Below are 21,733 nucleotides of genomic sequence, written 5' to 3' on the forward strand. Positions count from 1 at the left end.
TCTTGTCTTGCAGAAACTTCAGTTGGGCAATGTATAGTCTAGATTTTTGTAAGGACACTTATTGCTTAGGTAGATCAGCAGACGTGATACAAGGATGCAAGTGCAGATAACTCTGAGCTTTGCATTGTTCACTTTGTTTCCATTTGCATATGACTTTTGTTCAGAAATAGCTAGTCCTTGAGATTATCTTGCTTCCTTATTGATCATGCTGAATTCTGGAAAGCTTTCCTATATGCTGTACAAAAGCAGGGACCAAAGGGGATGAAAAACTTCCTAAACATAACTCATTGACCACCCAGTGTGGCTGGGGCAACCCAGACAGATGAGCAGAGTATAAATAATAAAATGAAATGAAAAGAAATTGACTTCCTGGTACTGAAACTTGACAGAGGTAATGAATAATGGTAATCTGCAAACCCTTCAGGACTAGGAGCATTTCTAGCATTTTAAAAAAGCACCCAGGACAGGCTAGAAGTTTAATGCTAAGGTTCCCTAATAACTGATTCTTACATGAGAGCTAGTCAACACATGGATAGTCTCCAGGCAGCTTTGGTAGGGAAATAATACACATTACAGTATGTGGGGAAGTTGTGTACTGAGCTGCTTCATTACATGACTAGGAAGACATGGTGTCAAATTTTGGCTGTCAGGAAATTTAATGTCAAGTCATTCATCTAAGCCTACCTCATAGGGTTGCTGTGAGGATAAAATGTTGAATGCCCCAAGCACTCAGTCCTCAGCTCCTTAGGATAATAAAAGCTATAGTTTCTACTTGATGGTAGTTATGTGAGAATCGATTCTTTATGAGTCATTTTAGAGTCAGTTTTGTTGAGGTGACTATGACCTTTAATTATCGCATTGTAACTTTCATGCTTTTTACGTTTGTCATGCAATATGATGCTTTCAAATGACAGTATTTCCACTGCATGCAATTTGAATCTTGAGCTATATGCGCTGTCGCTCTATTAAAATTGTTAATCAATTAATTGTGTGAGTTTTAGATGAGGAAGTAATTAATCAGTTACGTGCCACATTGATTCCACCCCTTGTGTCTACATCTGGTCTTAGATAGGGGAGAAGGTAGCAAATATTGAAAGAAGACTGCTTAAATGCTAGGTAGATATGTATAGAGTATGAAGCCCTACTGGGAACAAGATGGTGATGGTTGACCCCCATCGCTGGAACTACAAAAAACTGCTGTTGCTGATGTCTGTCTCCATCCTTAGGCCAAACACATAGGTAGAAAATGGGGATCAAGAGAAATTTGGCAATTGTACATTAGCAGAGCTGAAAATTAATGTTTGGTGGTGTGCTAGATAAAAAGTCATCACAAGCCAAATTAAGTAGCTTTACCTAGCATTTAGAGGGGATGTTCTCTTGGGGAATCTCATATTTGTGGTAATACAGTAATAATAATTTTATTATTTGTACCCCACCCATCTGACTGGATTGCCTCAGCCACTTTGGACAGTATTAGTCATTTTAGAGTGACTACATTAAGTATATTTCAAGTCTCACAAAAAGTCAAGGCATCTATGATAGCTGATAATAAAATTTTCAGATTCCATCTTAAAAGATAGCAACCAACTCTGCCAGCCCCCAACTGCCCTGGTTTATCATCCAGCCTGATGAAGAGTTATAGAGAACTTGAAAGACAGCACACTATTTTGTGATATTTTGGTTTTGCCTAATAAAGATTTTGGATCTTGTTTTGTAGGCCAGCATGGTGGCACTGTGGGTTAAACCACAGAGCCTAGGACTTGCTGATCAGAAGGTCAGCGGTTCGACTCCCCACAATGGCGTGAGCTCCCGTTGCTCAGTCCCTGCTCCTGTCAACCTAGCAGTTCGAAAGCATGTTGAAGTGCAAATAGATAAATGGGTACTGCTCCGGCAGGAAGGTAAAGGGCATTTCTGTGTGCTGCTCTGGTTCACCAGAAGCGTCTTAGTCATGCTAGCCACATGACCTGGAAGCTGTACGCCGGCTCCCTCGGCCAATAAAGCAAGATGAGCGCCACAACCCCAGAGTTGGTCACAACTGGACCTAATGGTCAGGGGTCCCTTTACCTTTATGGCTATCTTTACTTTTTGTATGTATTGGATTGCATTCTGTGTCGTTTTCACCATTCCAGGAAGTTGGCCTAGATAACCCTTGGGGTCCCTTGCAACTCTATATTTCCTTAATTTCTTTTTTAATGTGCTTGTTGTCTCGTCCAAAATTGCCAGCTCTTAGTCATTTGGAAGGAGAACTTGATTGTGAAATAATTTTTTGATTCTTCTTGTTTCCATTTATATTGACATACTTACAGCAGAAAAGCTGCCAACTCTAGCTATTTTCATGAGAGTCTTGTGACTTGAAAAGTAAAAATAGTAGAAATCCTGGCTCCTGTTTGTTTCAATAGAAATTATACCCCCTAGTTACAGTCAAAAACTTGACTTCAATGTGCCACACCCATCAAATTTGAAGTGCTAAAAAGAACCTATTATTTGTTTGTAACTTTATTTGATGGATACTGAAAGAACTTCTAAATGCAATCTCAGAATCTCTGTTTGAAATTTTGGGAAATTCTTGGAGAACAGGTGAAGTTCCATGAGATTGAAAGCAGACAAATGTCCCCATCTTCAAGGTGGGATGTGTGAAGGATGCAGGCAACTGCTGACTAGACAGTCTGATATTGATACCTGAAAAGGTTCCTGAGTGAATCATTTAAGTAGTTAGTTTGCTAACATTTGGTTGCTATGATTACAAAACACTACCAGGGGTTTCTCAAGAATACGTCACAACATACCAACCTTTTTTTTTTTTTAAATGTTACTAGCTTGCTAGACAAGGGAATGCTGTGGATGAAATATTAGCAAGGTTTTCAGTGAAGCCCAATATGATACTCTTGCTGGCTAGCTGGTGAAATCTGGATTAGATGATGCTACAGTTAGATGGATTTGTAGCTAGTTGAGAACTACAGGTAACTGACCGTTGAGTGTACTGTATAAGCAAAATCCCTGAAATGGGTTCCCTATTGCCATATTGAGAATTGAGACTGGGAGGTCACTTACTTGCCACCTATTGAGTTCAGATTTGCTAGACATGGGCTGCGGATGCTTTAGGGAAGGAATGGACTGATGCAGCACTTGAAGCTTCTGAAGGTTCTACCAAATGTTAACCAAGATAAGGTAAAAAGCTTTTCATTTGTAAGGAAAAGGGGATGCTTTCTCTTTTTAAAATATATCTAGGCTTTAAATCTTGTGTTGGATTTTCTGCATAATACCCTGGCAATGCATACACATACATGTTCTGTAGCCATGCAGTGCTTATGACTTGAGGGCATCAGTTTTATTTATAGATCCTGTTTATTCATTTTTGTGACAAAAACACTATGTGTTTTTAGGAGATATGGTTTTGAACTGCATGACTAAATGGGTGTCTTTTTAATTTCATGATTATGTGGCACGGTCACAAAGCAGTCAAATCCATATAGCATATGCAAGTGTGTAGGAACTATTCGAGCTTTTTATAGTCCCAATTTACTGGTACAAATTTGTTTTCTGCTCAGCATAAGAACAAGCTTGCATGACCTTTGTTAGGGTGGCTGTGCAGTGAAGCCACAAGTTGCTGTAATGTTCAGTGGAAGAATTTACACTTCTGCATGCCAGTAACAGTTTGGGTATCTCTTTGTTGCAGGGCTCAGTGGACAAGATGATGATGATGATGATTATACTATTATTAATTAAATTTGTGATCTGTAGATCTGAGGCCAAATCACAGCATAAAAATACAAGATAGTAACAAGATTACTAATTTTTTTACTTCTAAATATACAAAAATGAACTTTCTTTCTGACTAGTTCCAGATGTCTCGAAAAAAGTCATGCAGTGTGATCATATACACATTTATTCTGAAATACAGTATGTCCCCCTGTATTCAGTTCGGCTTACTCCCAGATAAGACTGTATAGAATTGGGGCATGAAAGATTTTTTTATCCCAAGAGAGCCCTCAGTTCATTACAGTTCTTATTTTGCTCTAATGCGTCTTGTTCCTGCATATCTGTCATATTTGTAAATGTTACCATCATTCAGCCAGTATTTTAAAAAGGTTGCACAAATTCATTTTAGTAAAAGGGAAATCATCAAAGGTTGATATTATTCTGATTTAAAATCAGTTAAAACGGTTTACAATCTTGTATTTTTACATTGTTATAACCCACCCCTGGAATCTTCCTGCTTTACCTGCAGCTTTCACTGGCTTAATGTTTGTTTTATTTTTCCTTGTTTCTGGCTGCTTTCACCTGTGCTTTGGTTGCATTTCAATAAGTTGTGGTCAGTATTATTGATACTGTACTGTACTGCTGTTTCCTCTTGGAGCTCCTGCGTTCTTTTGCATGATTCCAGCTTACTTTATCAGATGTTAGTAACAAAAGCAGGCTAATTTCCTTTCTTGGGCTGCAATCATATACCCAATTACCTGGGAGTAAGTCCCATTCAACTTAATTGGACTTACTCCTGACTAGACATGAAGGGAAGAAGAACCTCAAGCCTGGGTGCCAAATATGTCCCTTGAGGGCACTCTGCTTGTCCCTTGGGTCTCTCCCAAGCCATGCCCCTCATTAGTCCTGGTGTTGACCCTCCTTGGGAGTTTTTAACTAGGAAGTACAGTGGTACCTCGCAAGACGAAATTAATTCGTTCTGCGAGTTTTTTCGCCTTGCGAATTTTTCGTCTTGCGAAGCACGGATTCCAACCCAAAATCCAAAACCCCCCAAAAAAGTTTTAAAAGTTTAACTTACCAAATGGCTGCAAAAGAAGTTTTGGAAAAGCTTCAAAAATCACCAAAGTCTTCAAAAACCTCAAAAAAGCCTCAAAAAAGGAAACAAACTTGCAATACGTTTTCGTCTTGCGAGGCAAGCCCGTAGGGAAATTCGTCTTGCGAAGCAACTAAAAAAACGAAAAACTATTTCGTCTTGTGAGTTTTTCGTCTTACGAGGCATTCGTCTTGCGAGGTACCACTGTAGTGGTAATTTGGCAATGAGGGGCTAAAAGGTGGGATATACATGTTTTCACATATTTAATAAATAAGTATTTGTAGACAGCAGCTGTAGCAGCACAGTGAAGTACTAAGTCACCTTCCCTTAGAGATGAATTGAAACTGCCCCTGGTCTGGGGTGCTACCATACTCTCATTTTTCTACAAGGACAGAAAGAATGGCTGCAAAGACAGCTGTGTTTACCCACTTCTGTATTTCCTTTCCTAGAGTGAAAGAGGAAAGAGTGAGAATGTAGGCAGGAGTGCTACACAGCTCTGCTGTTTTCAGCAGATTGCTGTTGCTGGTTTCATTTGCTCTTTGCTTCCAGGGGCGCTTCCCCTAGCTGCATGGAGGTACGTAGTTTTGGCAAGCCTTCAGTACTGAAGGGTGGCAGGGGAAAGCAAAACAGTTCTGCAGGATTTGTATGTTAGATTCTGGTTTTTCAAATGCAACATATGCCTGTTCTCTCCTCCCCACACCCAGATTTCTCCATTCTTTTCTTTAAGGAAAATAAACATCTAAGGTAGCTTTCACCTTGGTCAGCCATTTTGGCAACATAGTTCGCAAAGATGCTTAGCTACTGCATTTCACTCCTATGTCCTGAGACATTATGGCAAAATCTCTGCTTTTCCTTCATAATTTTGCCAACTAACAGCTTTTTCACTTTGTGCCTGCTTTGAAAAAAGGTGACTCATTATGTTTCATTTTTTAAAAAATCACATTGCAGTAGCTATATCATACCTATCTCTACAAAAAAAATTCCTTCCAGTAGCACCTTAAAGACCAACTAAGTTAGTTCTTGGTATGAGCTTTCGTGTGCATGCACACTTCTTCAGATACCTATTTCTAGTGATTGTATTGGCTTCTCTCACATACAACACATATTTCTGGCTTTCAGATCTCTTACTCATCTGGTCCACCCATCCTGTTGGCTCCTGTTTAAGACAAGAAATTGGGTTGGGTAAAATTGGTTTCCAACTTCTTAGGTTAGTTTCAAGGCATTAATTGTGTGCAGCTAGTTAAAACATGACGTAGGTATGGGAAATATTTTCGTTATCTAACACTGTTTCTTGGCCTAATCTGGGAGTTGTATTTAAATAGTTCAGTTCCTCATTTTGTAACTAGTTGCAGCCTTTGTATATCACCTAACAGATGTATATCTTTAAAGATCTTAAACCTTTCCATTGCATCTAAGTATTCATATCTGTCTGCCATTGTGAGAGAATGCATAGGCAGACATACTCATACATTCCAAACAGCATAGCATATCCCTCTTGTTTGGGAATTGCAATAGAGCACACTGGCTGGTACATCTGCATCTGGAACTCATTTTTAACTCTCCAGAGATGACAAAACAAGCACCTTATTTATTGCATAGTTAACCAAGTATAATTGGCTAGTTTTGCCTTTTACAACGTGCACCTTTTTTTGGTCATACACAATAGAGATGTTTAAGTAATAATCATTTCAATAGCAGCAGGAAACACACTCTTCCCCTACACTCCATACTTCAATTGACAGTTTTCCCTCCCCTACCCATAAATCAAAGCAAGAATCATGACATTTGCCTTTGTGAAAACTTCTAATGCAATTACGATAAGCAAACTAAGTTATACAAGAGGGTAGTGGTTGATCGGTTACAAACAAATTTTAAATATGGAGACCAGCAAGCAGAAACCTACTGTTAAAAATGTCAGCCTGAAGCTTTTCCCAAATGCAGCTGCCTGACCAGCTTCAGATGCCCTGTTCCCTATCCCATTATTAATTGAGGTTTGGGTGGTATAAAGAGCAGGGCCTTTTCAGTGGTGGCACCGAAACTTGGGAATGCCCTCACTGATTAGATGCCTCAGGCTTCCTCTCTTCCATCATTTAGTTGGCTTCTGAACATTTATTTTACACAGGTTTTCAATGTTTGCTATTTAGTTTGTATTGGCCAAAGCATTTTTTTTTTGCATTAGTTGTGGATTTTGAAATTGTGTGTTTGATATCTCCCCCCCCCCATTTATTGCTTTGTTTGTATCTTTCTTAAGCTTCTGTGGAAATAAATAAATAATCACAAGTTTGCTTGAGTAGGGGAGTTTCTCAGACAGAAATATACTGGTCAGACAGAGGATCCTTTAAGTGAGGAAGTGATAGCCAAAAATGTGATCAGATAAATTCCTGGGTCAGATTTCACTTTAGCCAGGAATTTATTATGGTGCCTTATGCAAACCATTATCTCCAGTCCACACCTGCTGTATGGAGATAAAAATGCTGCTTTTTCTTACAGGTTTGCTGTAAGGATAGCTGAGGTTGTATATAAACTCCACCGAACAGTCAAAAAGTACTATGCAAATACTGTTCTTAGCTGTTATAGTTCAAATCTGATTTGTGAATCGGTGTTTTGTGAATAAGCAGTGTTAGAAGCTGAGATATGAAAGCTAGGAGCTAAATGGCACCTTAAACCTAGGTTATGAGAGCAACAACGGAATGTCTAGGCATGCTTTTTTATAAAAAGAATGCAAAGCTGAAAATGAATGAACTGCAACTAAAATATTATGTTCATTTTTCACATGGTTTAGTCCTTCCCCTTCCCACCCCCTAATATTCTTAAGAGGTTTCTTCTCCAGTTTTCAGAGAGTAATTGGAAGTGGGAAGGCAGAAAAAGGTCCTCCTTTCCTTCCACTCTGCAGTTTTAATCTGAAATCTAAGGCACAGTACTGCACCCAGAGCTCAGAAACTGTTTGTGCTAATGAAATTCCCTGTCACAAAATGTGCCTAGAATAATGGGAGTTTCGAACACTGTGAAGAACCTTTGGATATGTTTGGTCCAAATAAAGATATAAAACAAATGTAATAAGATAAATCAGGAGGATATTATGGTATCAGTATATTAGTAACTGAAAATGTATATATCTTTTAGTGCCTCACTGAACAACTTTTCCAACTGTCTGGCTTTAGAGAATCCCCTTGAATTCAAGCTTTTAAAAAAGTTGTAAATTGCGTGTTGACCGCTTTATTTCCAAGTTCATTCCAGTCTTACCAAGCCAGTCTCTACACTAATAAGAGCTAGTTACATCATGTGAATTCCTTAAAAGTTTTATCACAAATCTCATTAGTTTAGGCTTTAAGAAGTGCCAACCGTTGTGAAACTTGGCAACCTTGTTATTTTTTGTGGATTAGATTTAAAGACTTAAGGTTTCCCCACTAGAAATATTTGGTGCTGATAATTTATTTTTTCCTTGCTTACATGCTACTTTTCTTCCATTCAAGTTGGGTTTGAAGACTATGGACCAGATTGTGATAGCATGAGGATAACTGCATTCTTGGACATTCCAGGACAGGATAACTTGGCTCCACTTGCACGTCTGGAAAAATATGCTTTTAGTGATAATATATTTAACAGGTAACAGTGCAAATAATTATGCAAATGTTGTCATGTTCATTTTTCTCTCCTTTTCATAGATGTTCAGTGCAGGTAATATTCTTATTATAGGATTTAACCACATATATTTTTAAGAATAATATTGTGTTGTATTAATGTAGTATATTCAATGTTTCTGTTCAGTAGGTTGAACTCCCCACATTCTTAGAATGGGGTAGCAAGATTCTGCCACCAACCGCTGTCCTCAAACAATTTTTCTTTCTCCATATCCCAGTCTGCCTTCATTCTCTTCCTTTTAATTTCCTCTTTTTAGCTGTTTCCCTGTAATTTGCTTTTTATTTACTTTGTAAATTGTATGCACTGCTTGATTGTAAAGAAAAAACCTTCAGATAAGTGGGGAGGTAAAACCTTAATTAAATCCATAAGCGCCTCCCCCCCCCCAACTAATGCTGTCTTGGCACGTTGTGCCCACCAACCAAAAGCCTTATTTTTTTTTAAGCTCTCATGCAATTTGAACTCTGATTCCTTGGTATAATTTGCTTAGCTTTTTGAACAGCACAGCTTCAAATGTTTTCTATGGTCGGAGTGGGCCAGAAGCGGAGAAGGGAATCAGGGCAAAGGGGAAGATGCAGTGAATGAAACCACATTCCCATTCTCTAGCGTTGCCATATTTCAAAAAGTGAAAATCCAGACAAAATTTGCTGAGCTTTTTCCCTTTCTTTTTCTTTAAGCGATTTCTGCCCAGACATATGGTAACCCTACCATTCTCCAAACTCCAGTAGTACCAGAGCAAAGCACCAGCCACAACAAGATGTTTTAAGACATAATTATAGGTTATACTTTGTACAACCCTGTGACATGTTTTCATATTTTTCCGAACAGTGAACATTGTGGCCAACTTTTGCTTCTGTTATGTAAATCTCCATGCTGCACTATGTTGCATTACATTGTAAATATTTAAAAAGTCACCTTACGTCAGTAGACCACCCACACATGGAACTGATCAGATTCCGCTGTTTTATATTGCTCACAATGCTTGGGTTACGTATCTCTTCTTATTTTTTTTTTTTTAACATTGCCTTTACAGGCAAATCATTGCCAGGGGTCTACTTGATGTCTTTCGAGATTTCAGCCACAATGAAGAAGATTACTTGACAGTAATGGCAATAGTGGTCCGACTGGCTGAAGATACAGGTGAGAGTTCCAGTTCTTTCTTGATATACTATTGCATATGGATGTTTGCATGGTCCATCTAGATCAGCCAGGTTTTGACTGCTAGTGGCTCTCTGGAGTTGCGAACAGAAAACTCTCAGAGCTCTACTTGAAGATAGCTGAATTGAATCTATGAGCTTCTGCATGTGAAGTATGTTCTTTAGCTCACTGCTAGAAAATGAATTATTGCTCTGTGCCAATATTAAGTTCTGTAATTCCAAAAGATTTTGCTGCTTATGTAGAAGTTGCTATATTCAAATGCATGGCATTCTGTTCATTGAATGCATATGTTTATCACCTTCAAATCAACTAACACCGTTACTTTATTCTCTAAATCCCCAGAGCCTACTGTACGGACAGAATTAATGGAGCAGATACCACCCATTGCTATTTTTCTACAGGAGAGTAGACCAAACTTTCCTACCTCCTTTTCTGAATACCTTATGCCTATTGTGGTGAGATATCTTACAGATCCAAATAACCAGGTAAAAAATTATGGATTGTTATTCAGTGTAATAACAATGACTTCAATTGGAGAACCTTAATTAGACAGTGGCAAACTGTCATTTAACAAGAATGAGCTGTGGTGCTTAGGCTCATATGCTCCCCTGTCCTCCTCCAGCATAGCAGTGAGGAGCAGTTTGAAAGCTTTAGCTTTTGTTTTAGATTAACCAATTTATTGTGACATCCAAACCTGGACAAACTGTGGTTAATCTTAACTATGGTTTGTTGAAACAAGCCAGCTTCAAAAAATAGTTTATGAAGCTAGCTTGTTTCAATAAACAATAGTTCAGAGTTTGGATTGTCGTTAATTGAAAACAAAAGTTAACGTTTCCGAGCTCATCCTTTCTGTGCAATGGAAGGAGAGCGCACTAGCCGAAGACTTGCTGTGGCTTCTCATAAATGAAGGCATAATTTTGTGTTACATTTACATTTTTTAAAAAATCAATAAAATGCTAAACAAAACCAATACAGTTTTCAATGTCTGCTTAAAGAGAATTATAAAGAAATGGGGCTGTCAATGAAAAGGCCCTGTGTTTGGTACCTGCTAGTCTGCTTGGTGGTAGGCAACAGAGCAGGGCCTCCGAGGATAATCTCAGAACCCAAGGAGGTTCACATGGAAGCTGATTCCAAACTATTGGGGGATTTAAAAGTCAAAACCACCACTTTAAATTGAGCTGAGAAACAAATAGGCAGTCAGTGCAACTGGCAGAGTATTAAATATATTAGCAAGTTGGAATTCCTTCTCAGGTGGCAGCTGTTTCTGCAGATGTGAGTAAGAGGCTTGTTTATATCATTAGAGTATATGAGATAGTTCTAGGGTGGATTGATTTAAGGTTGTTGCCATCATAATAAATAACAGTTATATAGATAAGTGAGAAAACCCCCAATTTTAGTCCTGCACGCTTGCTATTTTCCTTGAGTCACATTCAGGTTCTTGCATTACATCTCCTACCCAAGGTAATAGCTTTTTTTACCATCTTAAATTAAGTGATGATGTGACAAAAGCTCTTAATTTTTTTTGTCGACTTTGTGTTAAATATGTATTCTGTAGTTGACCTCTTTTGTAATGTTTTATTTTGAAATCTTTAAGATAATATTTTAGTTTTCTGTTAATTTTGTTGCTTTGACTGTATACTCTATATTTGACTTTCTTCAGAAATGTTTGATTCTGGATTGTTTTATTGATGTTTTAATATGCTGCAAACTGCTTTGAGATTTTTCTTAAAAATATAAAGCGGTAGAGAAATGAAATAAATAATAATAATAATAATAATAATAATAATAATTAGCATAGGGAGGAGGTCATTTGTAGCTCTGATATACTCTTTAAAGCAAGTGTACAAATCTAAGACAGATGTGAGTTTGGAGGTTATCTTTCAATAACTGTTCAGGAAATGACTGTTCCTGAACATTTCCAATTTAGTGTCTTTCTAGCTAGCAGGAAACCTTATCTAGTAGTTCTAGTGTATGGATGTAACTCTGGTGCTCACATGTATTCTGTGTGAGCTAGACTGAATTGAATCTGAGATGACCTTTTTCACAGTGCCCTTATAATAATACTTTTACAAACAAAAGGCAATGATAAGCTGTTAAATGCAGAAGAACATGAATTAGCTTTTCTGATTTTCAGTGCTGCTACTGCAACATTTATTGCATATTGGGGGGGAATTCTTTCTTACTGGTTTTCATTTTCTCCTTTGTACATTGATAGGTTAGAAAAGCAAGCCAGGATTCCCTACTCATACTACTGGAACAAGGTCTTGTCGGTCAATATGATATTGAAAATAAAGTGTGTCCAATCCTGTTAGATCTTTCTGCTCCTGAGAGTGATGATGAATACAAAGTGGAAGCTGTAAACGTAAGTAGCAGTTGTCTTTCATTTGGAAATTCTTCTAAATTTGCAGTAGGAAACTAAGTCCTATATCTACCATCTTAACTTGTTTGTACAAAGTTAAATAACTGAAGACTATACAGGTGTAATTCCACCTTTGTTATTGGCTTCTTATTCTTGACTGGTCTAGTTTTAAATTTGTTGTTTAAGTGACGATACAGTGAGGGAGAGAGAGAGAGGAGTAAAGGATGTGCCAGATGTGCTTGATAGTGTATCAAGCCACATGACCAGGCTTAGCCCCTGCTGACCTCATCCTACAGGTGAAGTGAGTTCTAAGGTGAATGTAATAAGGGAAGGGGAAGTGCGGCACTTGTAGGAGAACCTCTTTATTGGACTTTCTGAGTACAAGAGTGCTCATCCTTTTTAGCATTCGGGTCACAAGCTGGTAATACGAGGAGGGCCTCTGTGTAGGTGTACTAGAGCAGGGGTTGGCAAACTAAGGCCCATGGGCTGGATCAGGCCCAATTGCCTTCAGGATCCGGCCCGCAGACTGTCTGTGGATTGGCGTGGGGATTTTGTTCGTTTGGGCTGTGCCATTCCCCCCCCCCACTGCGCCATTCCATTTCCTCCCTCTCCCTCACAAACACTACAGAAGCACCTCCTCCCTCCCTCCTCCTGGCTTCTCCCCGCCCTGCCTAGAAGAGGAAGGGGGCTGGGCTAAGCTGGCTGAGTGCCATTTTAAGCAGCAACTCTCCGGAACCAGCCCTTTCACACCGCTCATCTTCTCTCTGCCACCGCTACCGCCGCTCTGGTGCTCCTGTGGGCCATAGAGCGGAGCGGACAAGCTCGCTCTGCCTACCCATGAGAAGTGGCAGTGGTGGTGGCAGCCCCAGGGAAGGTAAGCGCAGCAGCTGGAGGTGGGGTGTGTAGAGGATAACTACTTGCCCCCCTCGCCTCTTCTTCCAGCTCCCCCCTACGGTGCTGCTTCTCCAGCCCACCACAAGGTCTGAGGGACAGTGGACCGGCCCATGGCTAAAAAAAATGCCAACCTCTGTACTAGAGGGACTGAAAATTACCTTTGACAGAGAGCTGTAGCTTAAAAAAACGCACACAAGAACACTTTTTTTTTTAAAAAAAAAAAGCCTATGGAGGGCATTCCACAATGATGAGGCCACTGCAAAAGAGCCAATTTCTTTGCCTCCATATTGCTTACTAAAAGAACCCACTCATAAAATTTATCTCTTGGAAGGATCTATCAATCATTCTTTCTGATTTGTTGTTGTTGTTTAGTCGTTTAGTTGTGTCCGACTCTTCGTGACCCCATGGACCAGAGCACGCCAGGCACTTCTGTCTTCCACTGCCTGCCGCAGTTTGGTCAAACTTTCTGATTAGGGAGTCACAAATCAACTCCTTTTTCACACATTACTTTCAGCACAAGCCGCTTGCCACTTGCTGTGTCACCCTCATGAATATTCTGTGACCTGCAATTAGTTCACAGTCTACCATTGCAAATTGTTGATCTAGAGTCTAGAGATGGGTCATATCCGCACATCACAGTAAGCCACAAACCATGCTTATCTTGCACAAGTGAAATTTAGCTGGTGTTGTGAGAAAACAACTCTAGCTTAGTGTTACAGCTAAACCAGAGATTGTGCTTGTTTTCCTCCCAGCAAACTGTAGTTAATAAACTAAGAGCATACTTTAACTGGAGATCATAGTTTTTTGGGAGTGAAATAAATCATGACCCCTGGTTTCTCTGTAATGCTATTCCATGGACCACAGTTTGTTTCCTCCCATCACAGGAGTAGAGGTGAACCCATAATTATGACTTACAATGACAGGCAAACATGACTATTGAGTCTGTAGGAGCTTGAAGTATTTTTAAGTATTAGTATTCGTATCTCCTCCTGCTTTCCTTTTAAAAAAGAGGAATCCTAGATTAGTGTCAACAAAACACAGCTGTTCTGAAAGCACATTGAAATATGTTGTCAAATTTAAAAAGTCTAAGTAAGCTCCAACATAACGGACACTGGCAGCCACAAAACAGACCACTTCTTCGCATAAGAACTGTGTATCAGCCTCAGTATTAGTTTTCAGTTGCTCTTGGGCTGCAGAAATTTAAGAAGAACTGGGCATGTTATACTCACTTTCCTTGGCTCTGAAGTCACTGCTGTGAAGTGTTATCTTAACCTGTTATCCATCAAAATTGTTATATTCCAGTTCAGTTAAACCCACAATGGACCAATAATATAACTGGAGGAAAAGGTCAAAATAAGGAAAAAGTGTTATTTTATTTTCCAGCTGCTAAAAGAATTAAACTGAAAGAAAATATAATCCTTCCAAGTATTCACATATAGTTCTATTAATGGGTTATAAATTCCAGCATTAAAATATTTGGCAATTTTCCCTAAAAGTACTATCTTAAAGCTATGTTTCTTCTTGATGTGGTGTCCAAAAATCTTTAGCATCATTGCTTCTTTTAAATTTATACTTGACTATAAATAGTTGCTTAAATTTTCTAATTCCTAAGTGTATTGAGTTCTTCAGATCATTTGCAAGAAATCCGCTGTGTATCCACAAAATGTGAACATTCGTAATTTCATTTTACCATGGCTGTCTGACACTTCACCCATAAAATGACTTTACCAGCAAGACTGCAGTTTCTTGTTTGGGAGTTGCTTGGGCCAATTTCCAATGTAACATCTGAATGCCATATGTCTTTTTCAAGGACTGACAATTCCATTAAAGTCAGAATAGGATAATGTTCTCCAAGTTCTTTCTTTGCATTTAGTCACAATGACTGAACCATTTGAGAAGGAGGAAGCTGTGATTTTTAAAAACCATATACTATTTAATATATTCTATAAACATATTGAGACTTTAAAAGAAAAGAAGCAAAGTTTAGGAGTCTTGTATTTACAATATTTGAATGAACTTTTGTGCTATTGGCAATTTAATAATTTTACAAGAGTCAGGATAGGTAGTACAAACATTCATGCAGTGTAACATTTTTTAAATGTTTTTAGAAAATGTTCTAATTCTTAATGTTTGAGAAAAAAAACTGATTCTGCTTTTGGAAAAGGTGTTATAGTCAAAGATGCACAGAAATTATTTGGTTTGCTCTGAGGGATGGGAGCCTTTTATGGGTGGAAAAAATGGGATCTGAATGTTCACTGTCTGCTAAATTTATACCCTGGTTTTAAACAAAAATTGGTTCCTAAGCAGGGCCTTTCCATTGGCTGAACTCAGAAACTAGCAACATTTGGCTCCTTTTCTCCTTTGAACTCTTTCTAATCCAACTGGTTGTTACAGGAAATCTTTAACAAAGAACTAGCAGCTGAGTTTGCTTTCTCTCTCTCCCCACTTCCTGTCCCCTTTACTTCTGTGTCAAGCTTTTTAGATTGTAAGCCTGAGGACTGGGGCTATCTTACTACTGATATTTGTAAGCTGTTCTAGGAGCTTTTTCTTTTTTCTGAAAAGTGAGGAAAAATTGCTTTAACCAAATAAATAAGTAAATATCTGATGAATTTGATTTCTAAGCCATAAGAAGTTCATATACAGAAGTCACATTGTCTAACATAATTTTTAACAGAACTGCTAAGTTTCAAGAGGAGAACTTTAAATGGAGAGAAAGAATTGAGATATTTTTCCCCTATTAGATAATCTGCAAAATGGCTTCTATGGTGAACAAATCAACCGTTGAACAGTTGCTGCTTCCCCGATTCTGTGAGCTCTGTGGTGATGGGAAACTATTTCAAGTCCGGAAGGTTAGTGCTTATTATTTAAGACAAAAAAAAATTCCTTCCAGTAGCACCTTAAAGACCAACTAAGTCAGTTCTTGGTATGAGCTTTCGTGTGCATGCACACTTCTTCAGATACACTGAAACAGAAGTTTCCAGACCCTTCTATATAGTGAGAAGGTGGGGAGGGGTATTACTCAGAAGGCTGGTGGGAATGGGTGATTGGCAGATAGCTGTGATGAGCCTGTTGACGACTCTTAACGACTGCAATAGGTCTTACAGGAAGAAGCAAGGGGTGAAAAGGTGAAAAATGGCTTTGTCATGTATAATGAGATAAGAATCCAAGGTCTTTGTTCAGGCCAGGTTTCTCCATGGTTTTAAGTTTGGTGATAAGTTGTAATTCAGCAGCTTCTCTTTCCAGTCTATTTCTGAAATTCCTTTGTAGTAAAACAGCTACTTTGAGATCTTGTATAGAATGTCCTGGGAGATTGAAGTGTTCTCCTACTGGTTTCTCTGTCTTGTGATTCCTGATGTCCGATTTATGTCCGTTTATTCTTTGGCGTAAGGTCTGGCCTGTTTGTCCAATATAGAGAGCTGAAGGACACTGTTGGCATTTGATGGCATACACAATGTTAGACAATGAGCAATTAAATAGTCCCGAGATGGTATGTGTGATGTTGTTGGGGCCAGTAATGGTGTTGTCCGGGTGTATGTGGCAGCAAAGTTGGCATCTGGGTTTATTGCAGGCTCTGGTGCCAGTGTCCGTGTTAGGTCTGGTTGTAGTATTATTGTGGGTTAGGAGTTGTTTAAGACTGGGTGGCTGTCTGTAGGCAATGAAAGGTCTTCCTCCCAGAGCTTGAGAAAGAGAACTGTCATTGTCCAGGAGAAGTTGTAGATCTCTGATGATGCGTTGTACTGTTTTAACTTGGGAGCTGTATGTGATGACTAGAGGTGTTCTGTTATTTTCTTTTTTGGGTCTGTCTTGCAGCAAGTTCTCTCTGGGTATCAGTCTGGCTCTGTTGATCTGTTGTCTAACTTCATCTGTTGGGTATTTTAGTTCTAAAAAGGTTTGCTGTAGATCTCTTAGGTGAGAGTCTCTGTCTGTAGAATTGGAACAGATGCGGCTGTAATGTAGTGCCTGGCTATATACAGTGGACTGTTTGGTATGTTTGGGATGGTAGCTAGAGGCATGTAGATATGTTTGTCGGTCAGTTGGTTTACGGTATAAGGTGGTGTCTATGTGCCCATCCTGTATTTTTATAGTAGTGTCCAAAAAATGTATTTCTTGCATAGATTGATTCATAGTTAGGTTGATTGTGGGGTGAAAATCATTGAATTTCTGGTGGAAGGTGTTCAGGGTCTGTTGACCATGTGTCCAGATGATAAAAATATCGTCAATGTATCGCAGGTACAAGAGAGGTTTGAGTGGGTAGGAGTTTAGGAAACGTTCTAAATCTGCCATGAAGACGTTGGCATACTGTGGGGCCATGCGGGTGCCCATTGCTGTGCCGCTGATCTGAAGGAACAGGTCATCACCGAATTTGAAGTTGTTGTGGGTAAGGACAAATTGGCAGAGTTTGGTGGCAAAGTCCGCTGTGGTTTTATCTGAAATGGTGTTCCTTATAGCTTGTAAACCATTGTTGTGTGGGATGTTGGTATACAGAGATTCCACATCCATAGTAGCTAGTATAGTATTGTTGGGAAGATTATTTAAAGATTGTATTTTCCTCAGAAAATCTGTGGTGTCACGTACATAGCTGGGAGCACTGATGGCATATGGTTTCAGAACAGAGTCCATATAACCGGAGACACCCACTGTAATAGTGCCAATACCTGAAATGATGGGGCGTCCTGGATTTCCTGGTTTGTGTATTTTAGGTAGAAGATAGAAAGTTCCTGGTCGAGGTTCTGTTGGTGTGTTAGTGAGGATCTGTTCTTGGATGTGTGGGGGTAGCTCCTTAACAATCTTGTTCAGTTCTTTTTTGTATTCTTGTGTTGGGTCTGAGTCCAATTTTATGTAAAAGGCGGTATTGGAAAGGTATTGGCGGTATTATTTAAGACTTATTTGTGCATCTACATTAGAATTTATCTGTTCAAATGTGGAGGTTAAATTATCTTCAGCTGTAAGTACCAGTAAAACTCAATGTGTTTCTCTCATCTCTCTGTCTGTATGCCATTAAAAAGCAACATTTTCTTTTTCATATATTGGCCAAAACATAGTTTCCACTTTAGTGAAATGTACAGGTAACTCGCAACTTACACTTATTTAAAATAAGTTCTTGCTTCTTTACACCTGTTGCTGAAAAATAATAATTGCGAGATTGCTGTTCTGGCTTTACATGGTTTTGCTTATACACACAATGACGAGGAATGTAACCCCACATAAGTTGTGAGTTACCTGTACATTAAGTTAATCATGTACTTGTGCTTTCTTGAATAAGGGCCACAGAATTGATGATCCTATATTTCCTTTCAGTCATTTCCTGCTTATCACACAATCTCTATGAAATCTGTTGAGCAGCTGTTAGTATGCATTAAAATATTTGAGTAGCATACCCCGTAGACTTTTATGCAGTTAATATGATTAATAATGCCTGCAAGTAGGAAACATACCATAAAAGTATATTTTCTGGGTTGGGAGCATAGGTAGCAAGGTTCTTTCTAAAACAAATTCTTACTCTGTGAAGAACTGTAATTTGATCAGTTTAAAGAAAGACATACGGATTCAGAATTGATACATAAAAGCAAACAAAGTTTTTGTTTCTCTTGTTTTAGGTTTGTGCAGCAAACTTTGGAGACATTTGCAATGCTGTGGGGCAAGAAGCCACAGAAAAGAACTTGGTATGTTAAAGTTTTGGGTCTTGAAGCTGTGTCATTTTATTAAATTAAAGAGCAGCCCATCAGTAATATCTGCTGAGAGTCTTACATATTAAAGTATCTAAATACTAAAAATGCAACAGATAATCAATAAAATCCACAATAAAAAACAGGGGGAAAACTCCTAACTGCACAGACAATATAATAAAACAATGTGCAGTCTAGGTGAATAAAAGCTTTTTCATCTAGTACTAAAAACACCACAGAGAAGGTGTCAGGCTATCCTCTCTGTGGAGACTATTCTGTAGCCCACATGCCACTCGTAAAAAGCCTGTCTTTCTGATAATCAGCTACATCTATTCACTTGGTAAGGGCACCTGGACAGGACCTCTAAAGAATATATTTAGGGTCAAGTAGGCAAATGTGGGAAGACGTGATTTTCAGGGAACCTAGTCCTAAACCATTTAGGGCTTTTAATACACTTAAATACATTTAACACAGAACTGGTTTAAGCCAAATCTCTAATGAAAAGAGAGAGAATCCAGAAGTGCATGCTTTCTTTTGATGAAGTGTGTCTGATGCACTGTCTCTGGACACCCTTGAAATCAAACCTTGGAGCAACTCCATCAAATGCACCAAGGCACACATATAACACGGCTTATGAATAGATGATACTGGGTGGGTGTTGGGTGGCTGAAGAATACATCAATGTTACTTAAAAACAGCAACCCATGGCATGCTCATAGCAGCACTGTAACAAGGTTGTTTTGATCCCAAGCTAGCAGCTCTCTTTCTTTTTTCCTCTCTCCTCCCCCCTGAGACTTGTAAAACTAAAGTCTCAGAAATTCAGCCATGTGTCAGATTTCTCCCTCAAGCTAAAACTGTCGTGCTTGATCTTTAGCTAGCCATGGTGGTTGCTATTGATAACTTCAATTTGCAAGGATAATCCTTCAGCATTAGCATTCCTTCTTTAAGCCTTGCTGAAAGGACATTAATATTTGTAAAGGTATCTGACCCTGCTGTCAGCTTCTCTTCACGGATTGAAATAAATCAGATTGACGGTCTCAGGCGGCTTAGCTTTCTTCTGTGACATAAGTATCTGTTTATGTGCAACTGCACGTAGTATTTGTAGCCAGAATTACCAAATTACCAAAATAAACCTGAATCCTTTAATTTATTTGTTAACTTGATGCCATTTGCTGCTGTTTGCTAGAAACTGCTAGCCAAATGATGTTTTCAAAAGAGAACCCTTACTCGAAACCTCAAATAATTATTTGGAAGTAAATGTCTTCACAGGAGATGTGTTGAGGGCTGCAGTGCAATCAGTAAAATTGCTATTTTAGAACTGTTTGATCTGATATGTCTTTATTTTGGTAGATTCCGAAGTTTTTTGAGCTCTGCTCTGATAGCGTTTGGGGTATGCGAAAAGCTTGTGCTGAATGCTTTATGGCGGTCTCCTACACCATTTCACCTGAAGTTCGGAGAAGCAAGCTGTCTCCCCTCTTTATTAGTCTCATCAGTGACCCTTGCAGATGGGTAAGTAGAGAGTGAATTAGTCCATCTTAAATTGCAGTTGTACTTTTCTGTCTTTTGATAAATGACCGTGACTAGCTCAAGTGACAATTATCGAATGTTTTATTTGACTTGCTCCTCTCAGCTAATTAATTGCAAGTCATTAAAGCTCTGTTTCTGTTAGCTGAAGCATGATGGAAGCTTTTTAAGCAAGCAAATAGTAGTTCAGCTGTCAAAAGCAGACTTTAATCAACTCTTCATGATTGCATATTGATCAGCTTTCTCCTTTTGCTTCCATACAGAGATGACTTGTGACAGCCCTTTTAATTTAGAGTTTATTCTGTTGTAAATGTTCATGGTCCCGATGGGCCATCTTACTTTTTTGAAACACATCTCTTCAGTGAAGCCTTTGGCATTAAGTCCTTAGCTGCAAAACATAAAAGTAATTCTGTTATGCTAAGGGTTAAAGGAAATTATCTTTGTGTATTTTTTTGTTAAATCCATACTCGTAATAATATCGTATAGTTTGCTCAAAAGTTATTTTTATTCTTTAACCATTAGGTTTTTAAGCACTATTAGTTACCTCAAAGCATTATCTTATTTGTTAACAAGTAATAATATGAATCATACTGATATTTTTCCTTTTTTTTTTTTTGAACCAAAGTGTAGTAGTGTGTTTGATTTTTCTGCTGGTGTAAGCTCCTTAACTTGAGATGAATGAAATGTCATTCTTGAAGTGTTGGCTATGAATTCTAGCATCTTTTTGAGTGAGGAAACTTCAGTCTCAGTGATCTCTTTCTGGACTGGCTCCTTGACATGTACATACATACCATGTGTGGTTTCTGTTGCTGAATGTTCATAGCCCAGGCATCTGGGCTGCATGTGCATTTTCTCCTGCTAGACTGGAGAGTTGTACATGAAGTGCCTAATAGCTGGTCAGTTGCTAGCTTTGAAAGCACAACAGACCACCTACTTGGGGGAGAATGTGGACTTAATCCAGGCACCAATCACCTCATAGAATCATAGAATGATAGAGTTGGAAGAGACCACAAGGGCCATCGAGTCCAACCCCCTGCCAAGCAGGAAACACCATCAGAGCACTCCTGACAGAGCATACCACCTGTTATGTTTCAGAAATGGATTCCCCTCCCTCCAGTAAGTAACCCATATAATACAAAACAGTGTGCAGCTGCATTCTCATGATATCTGTTGATGCCTTATATCTAGCTGTTTGATGTTTGACATTGGTCCAAATCCCTGAAACGGTTAAAACTTACCTCATTCTAGCAGTGAAAATACTGTATACCATTATCCTTGCCCTAATGCCTTCCATTTAGTTGATTGGGATACTTTGGAATCATATTGGAACAGCAAAGTGTACACTTGTCTCCAGAAGTATAGTTATCAAGCCAATTGTGTCTTCTTACTTTTCCAATACCGTAGGTTCGTCAAGCTGCTTTCCAGTCTCTCGGGCCATTTATTTCTACTTTTGCAAACCCTTCCAGTGCTGGTCTTTATATTCGGGAGGATGGGACACTTAGTATCCGGCCTTCCAGTCCATGCCCAACAGGCAACAATGCAAATGACGTGCTATCCAGGTACAGTGATTTGGCTTAGTTTAGTTTATCGCCTAGTTCACATGTCACATTAAATCATGGTCTTTCCCCATCCCACTGCCACTAGGAAACAAGCCAAGATCTGACTTGCTGTGATGCCTGAACCCAGGTTCATGGTCCCCCT

The 21,733-nt window shown here is 38.9% G+C and overlaps 1 protein-coding gene and 1 long non-coding RNA gene across 3 annotated transcripts in view; one reads left to right on the forward strand and one right to left on the reverse strand.

Annotated features, from left to right (window-relative positions):
* Window positions 1-21,733, reverse strand: part of LOC310847220 — a 197,388-nt gene that overhangs the window by 92,616 nt on the left and 83,039 nt on the right. The gene's annotated exons all lie outside the window — the stretch shown is intronic.
* Window positions 1-21,733, forward strand: part of LOC310846963 (serine/threonine-protein phosphatase 4 regulatory subunit 1-like) — a 42,695-nt gene that overhangs the window by 1,684 nt on the left and 19,278 nt on the right. For both annotated transcript variants that reach the window (XM_083744183.1, XM_083744182.1), the window contains 8 exons: window positions 8,266-8,398; window positions 9,465-9,571; window positions 9,932-10,074; window positions 11,805-11,951; window positions 15,584-15,691; window positions 18,440-18,505; window positions 19,859-20,017; window positions 21,437-21,591. In XM_083744183.1, the coding sequence (XP_083600309.1) occupies window positions 8,266-8,398; window positions 9,465-9,571; window positions 9,932-10,074; window positions 11,805-11,951; window positions 15,584-15,691; window positions 18,440-18,505; window positions 19,859-20,017; window positions 21,437-21,591 (1,018 nt within the window). The remainder of the gene's footprint in view (window positions 1-8,265; window positions 8,399-9,464; window positions 9,572-9,931; window positions 10,075-11,804; window positions 11,952-15,583; window positions 15,692-18,439; window positions 18,506-19,858; window positions 20,018-21,436; window positions 21,592-21,733) is intronic.

The sequence above is a fragment of the Podarcis gaigeae genome, assembly GCF_964106915.1.
Source record: "Podarcis gaigeae genome assembly, chromosome: 6".
NCBI lineage: Eukaryota > Metazoa > Chordata > Lepidosauria > Squamata > Lacertidae > Podarcis > Podarcis gaigeae.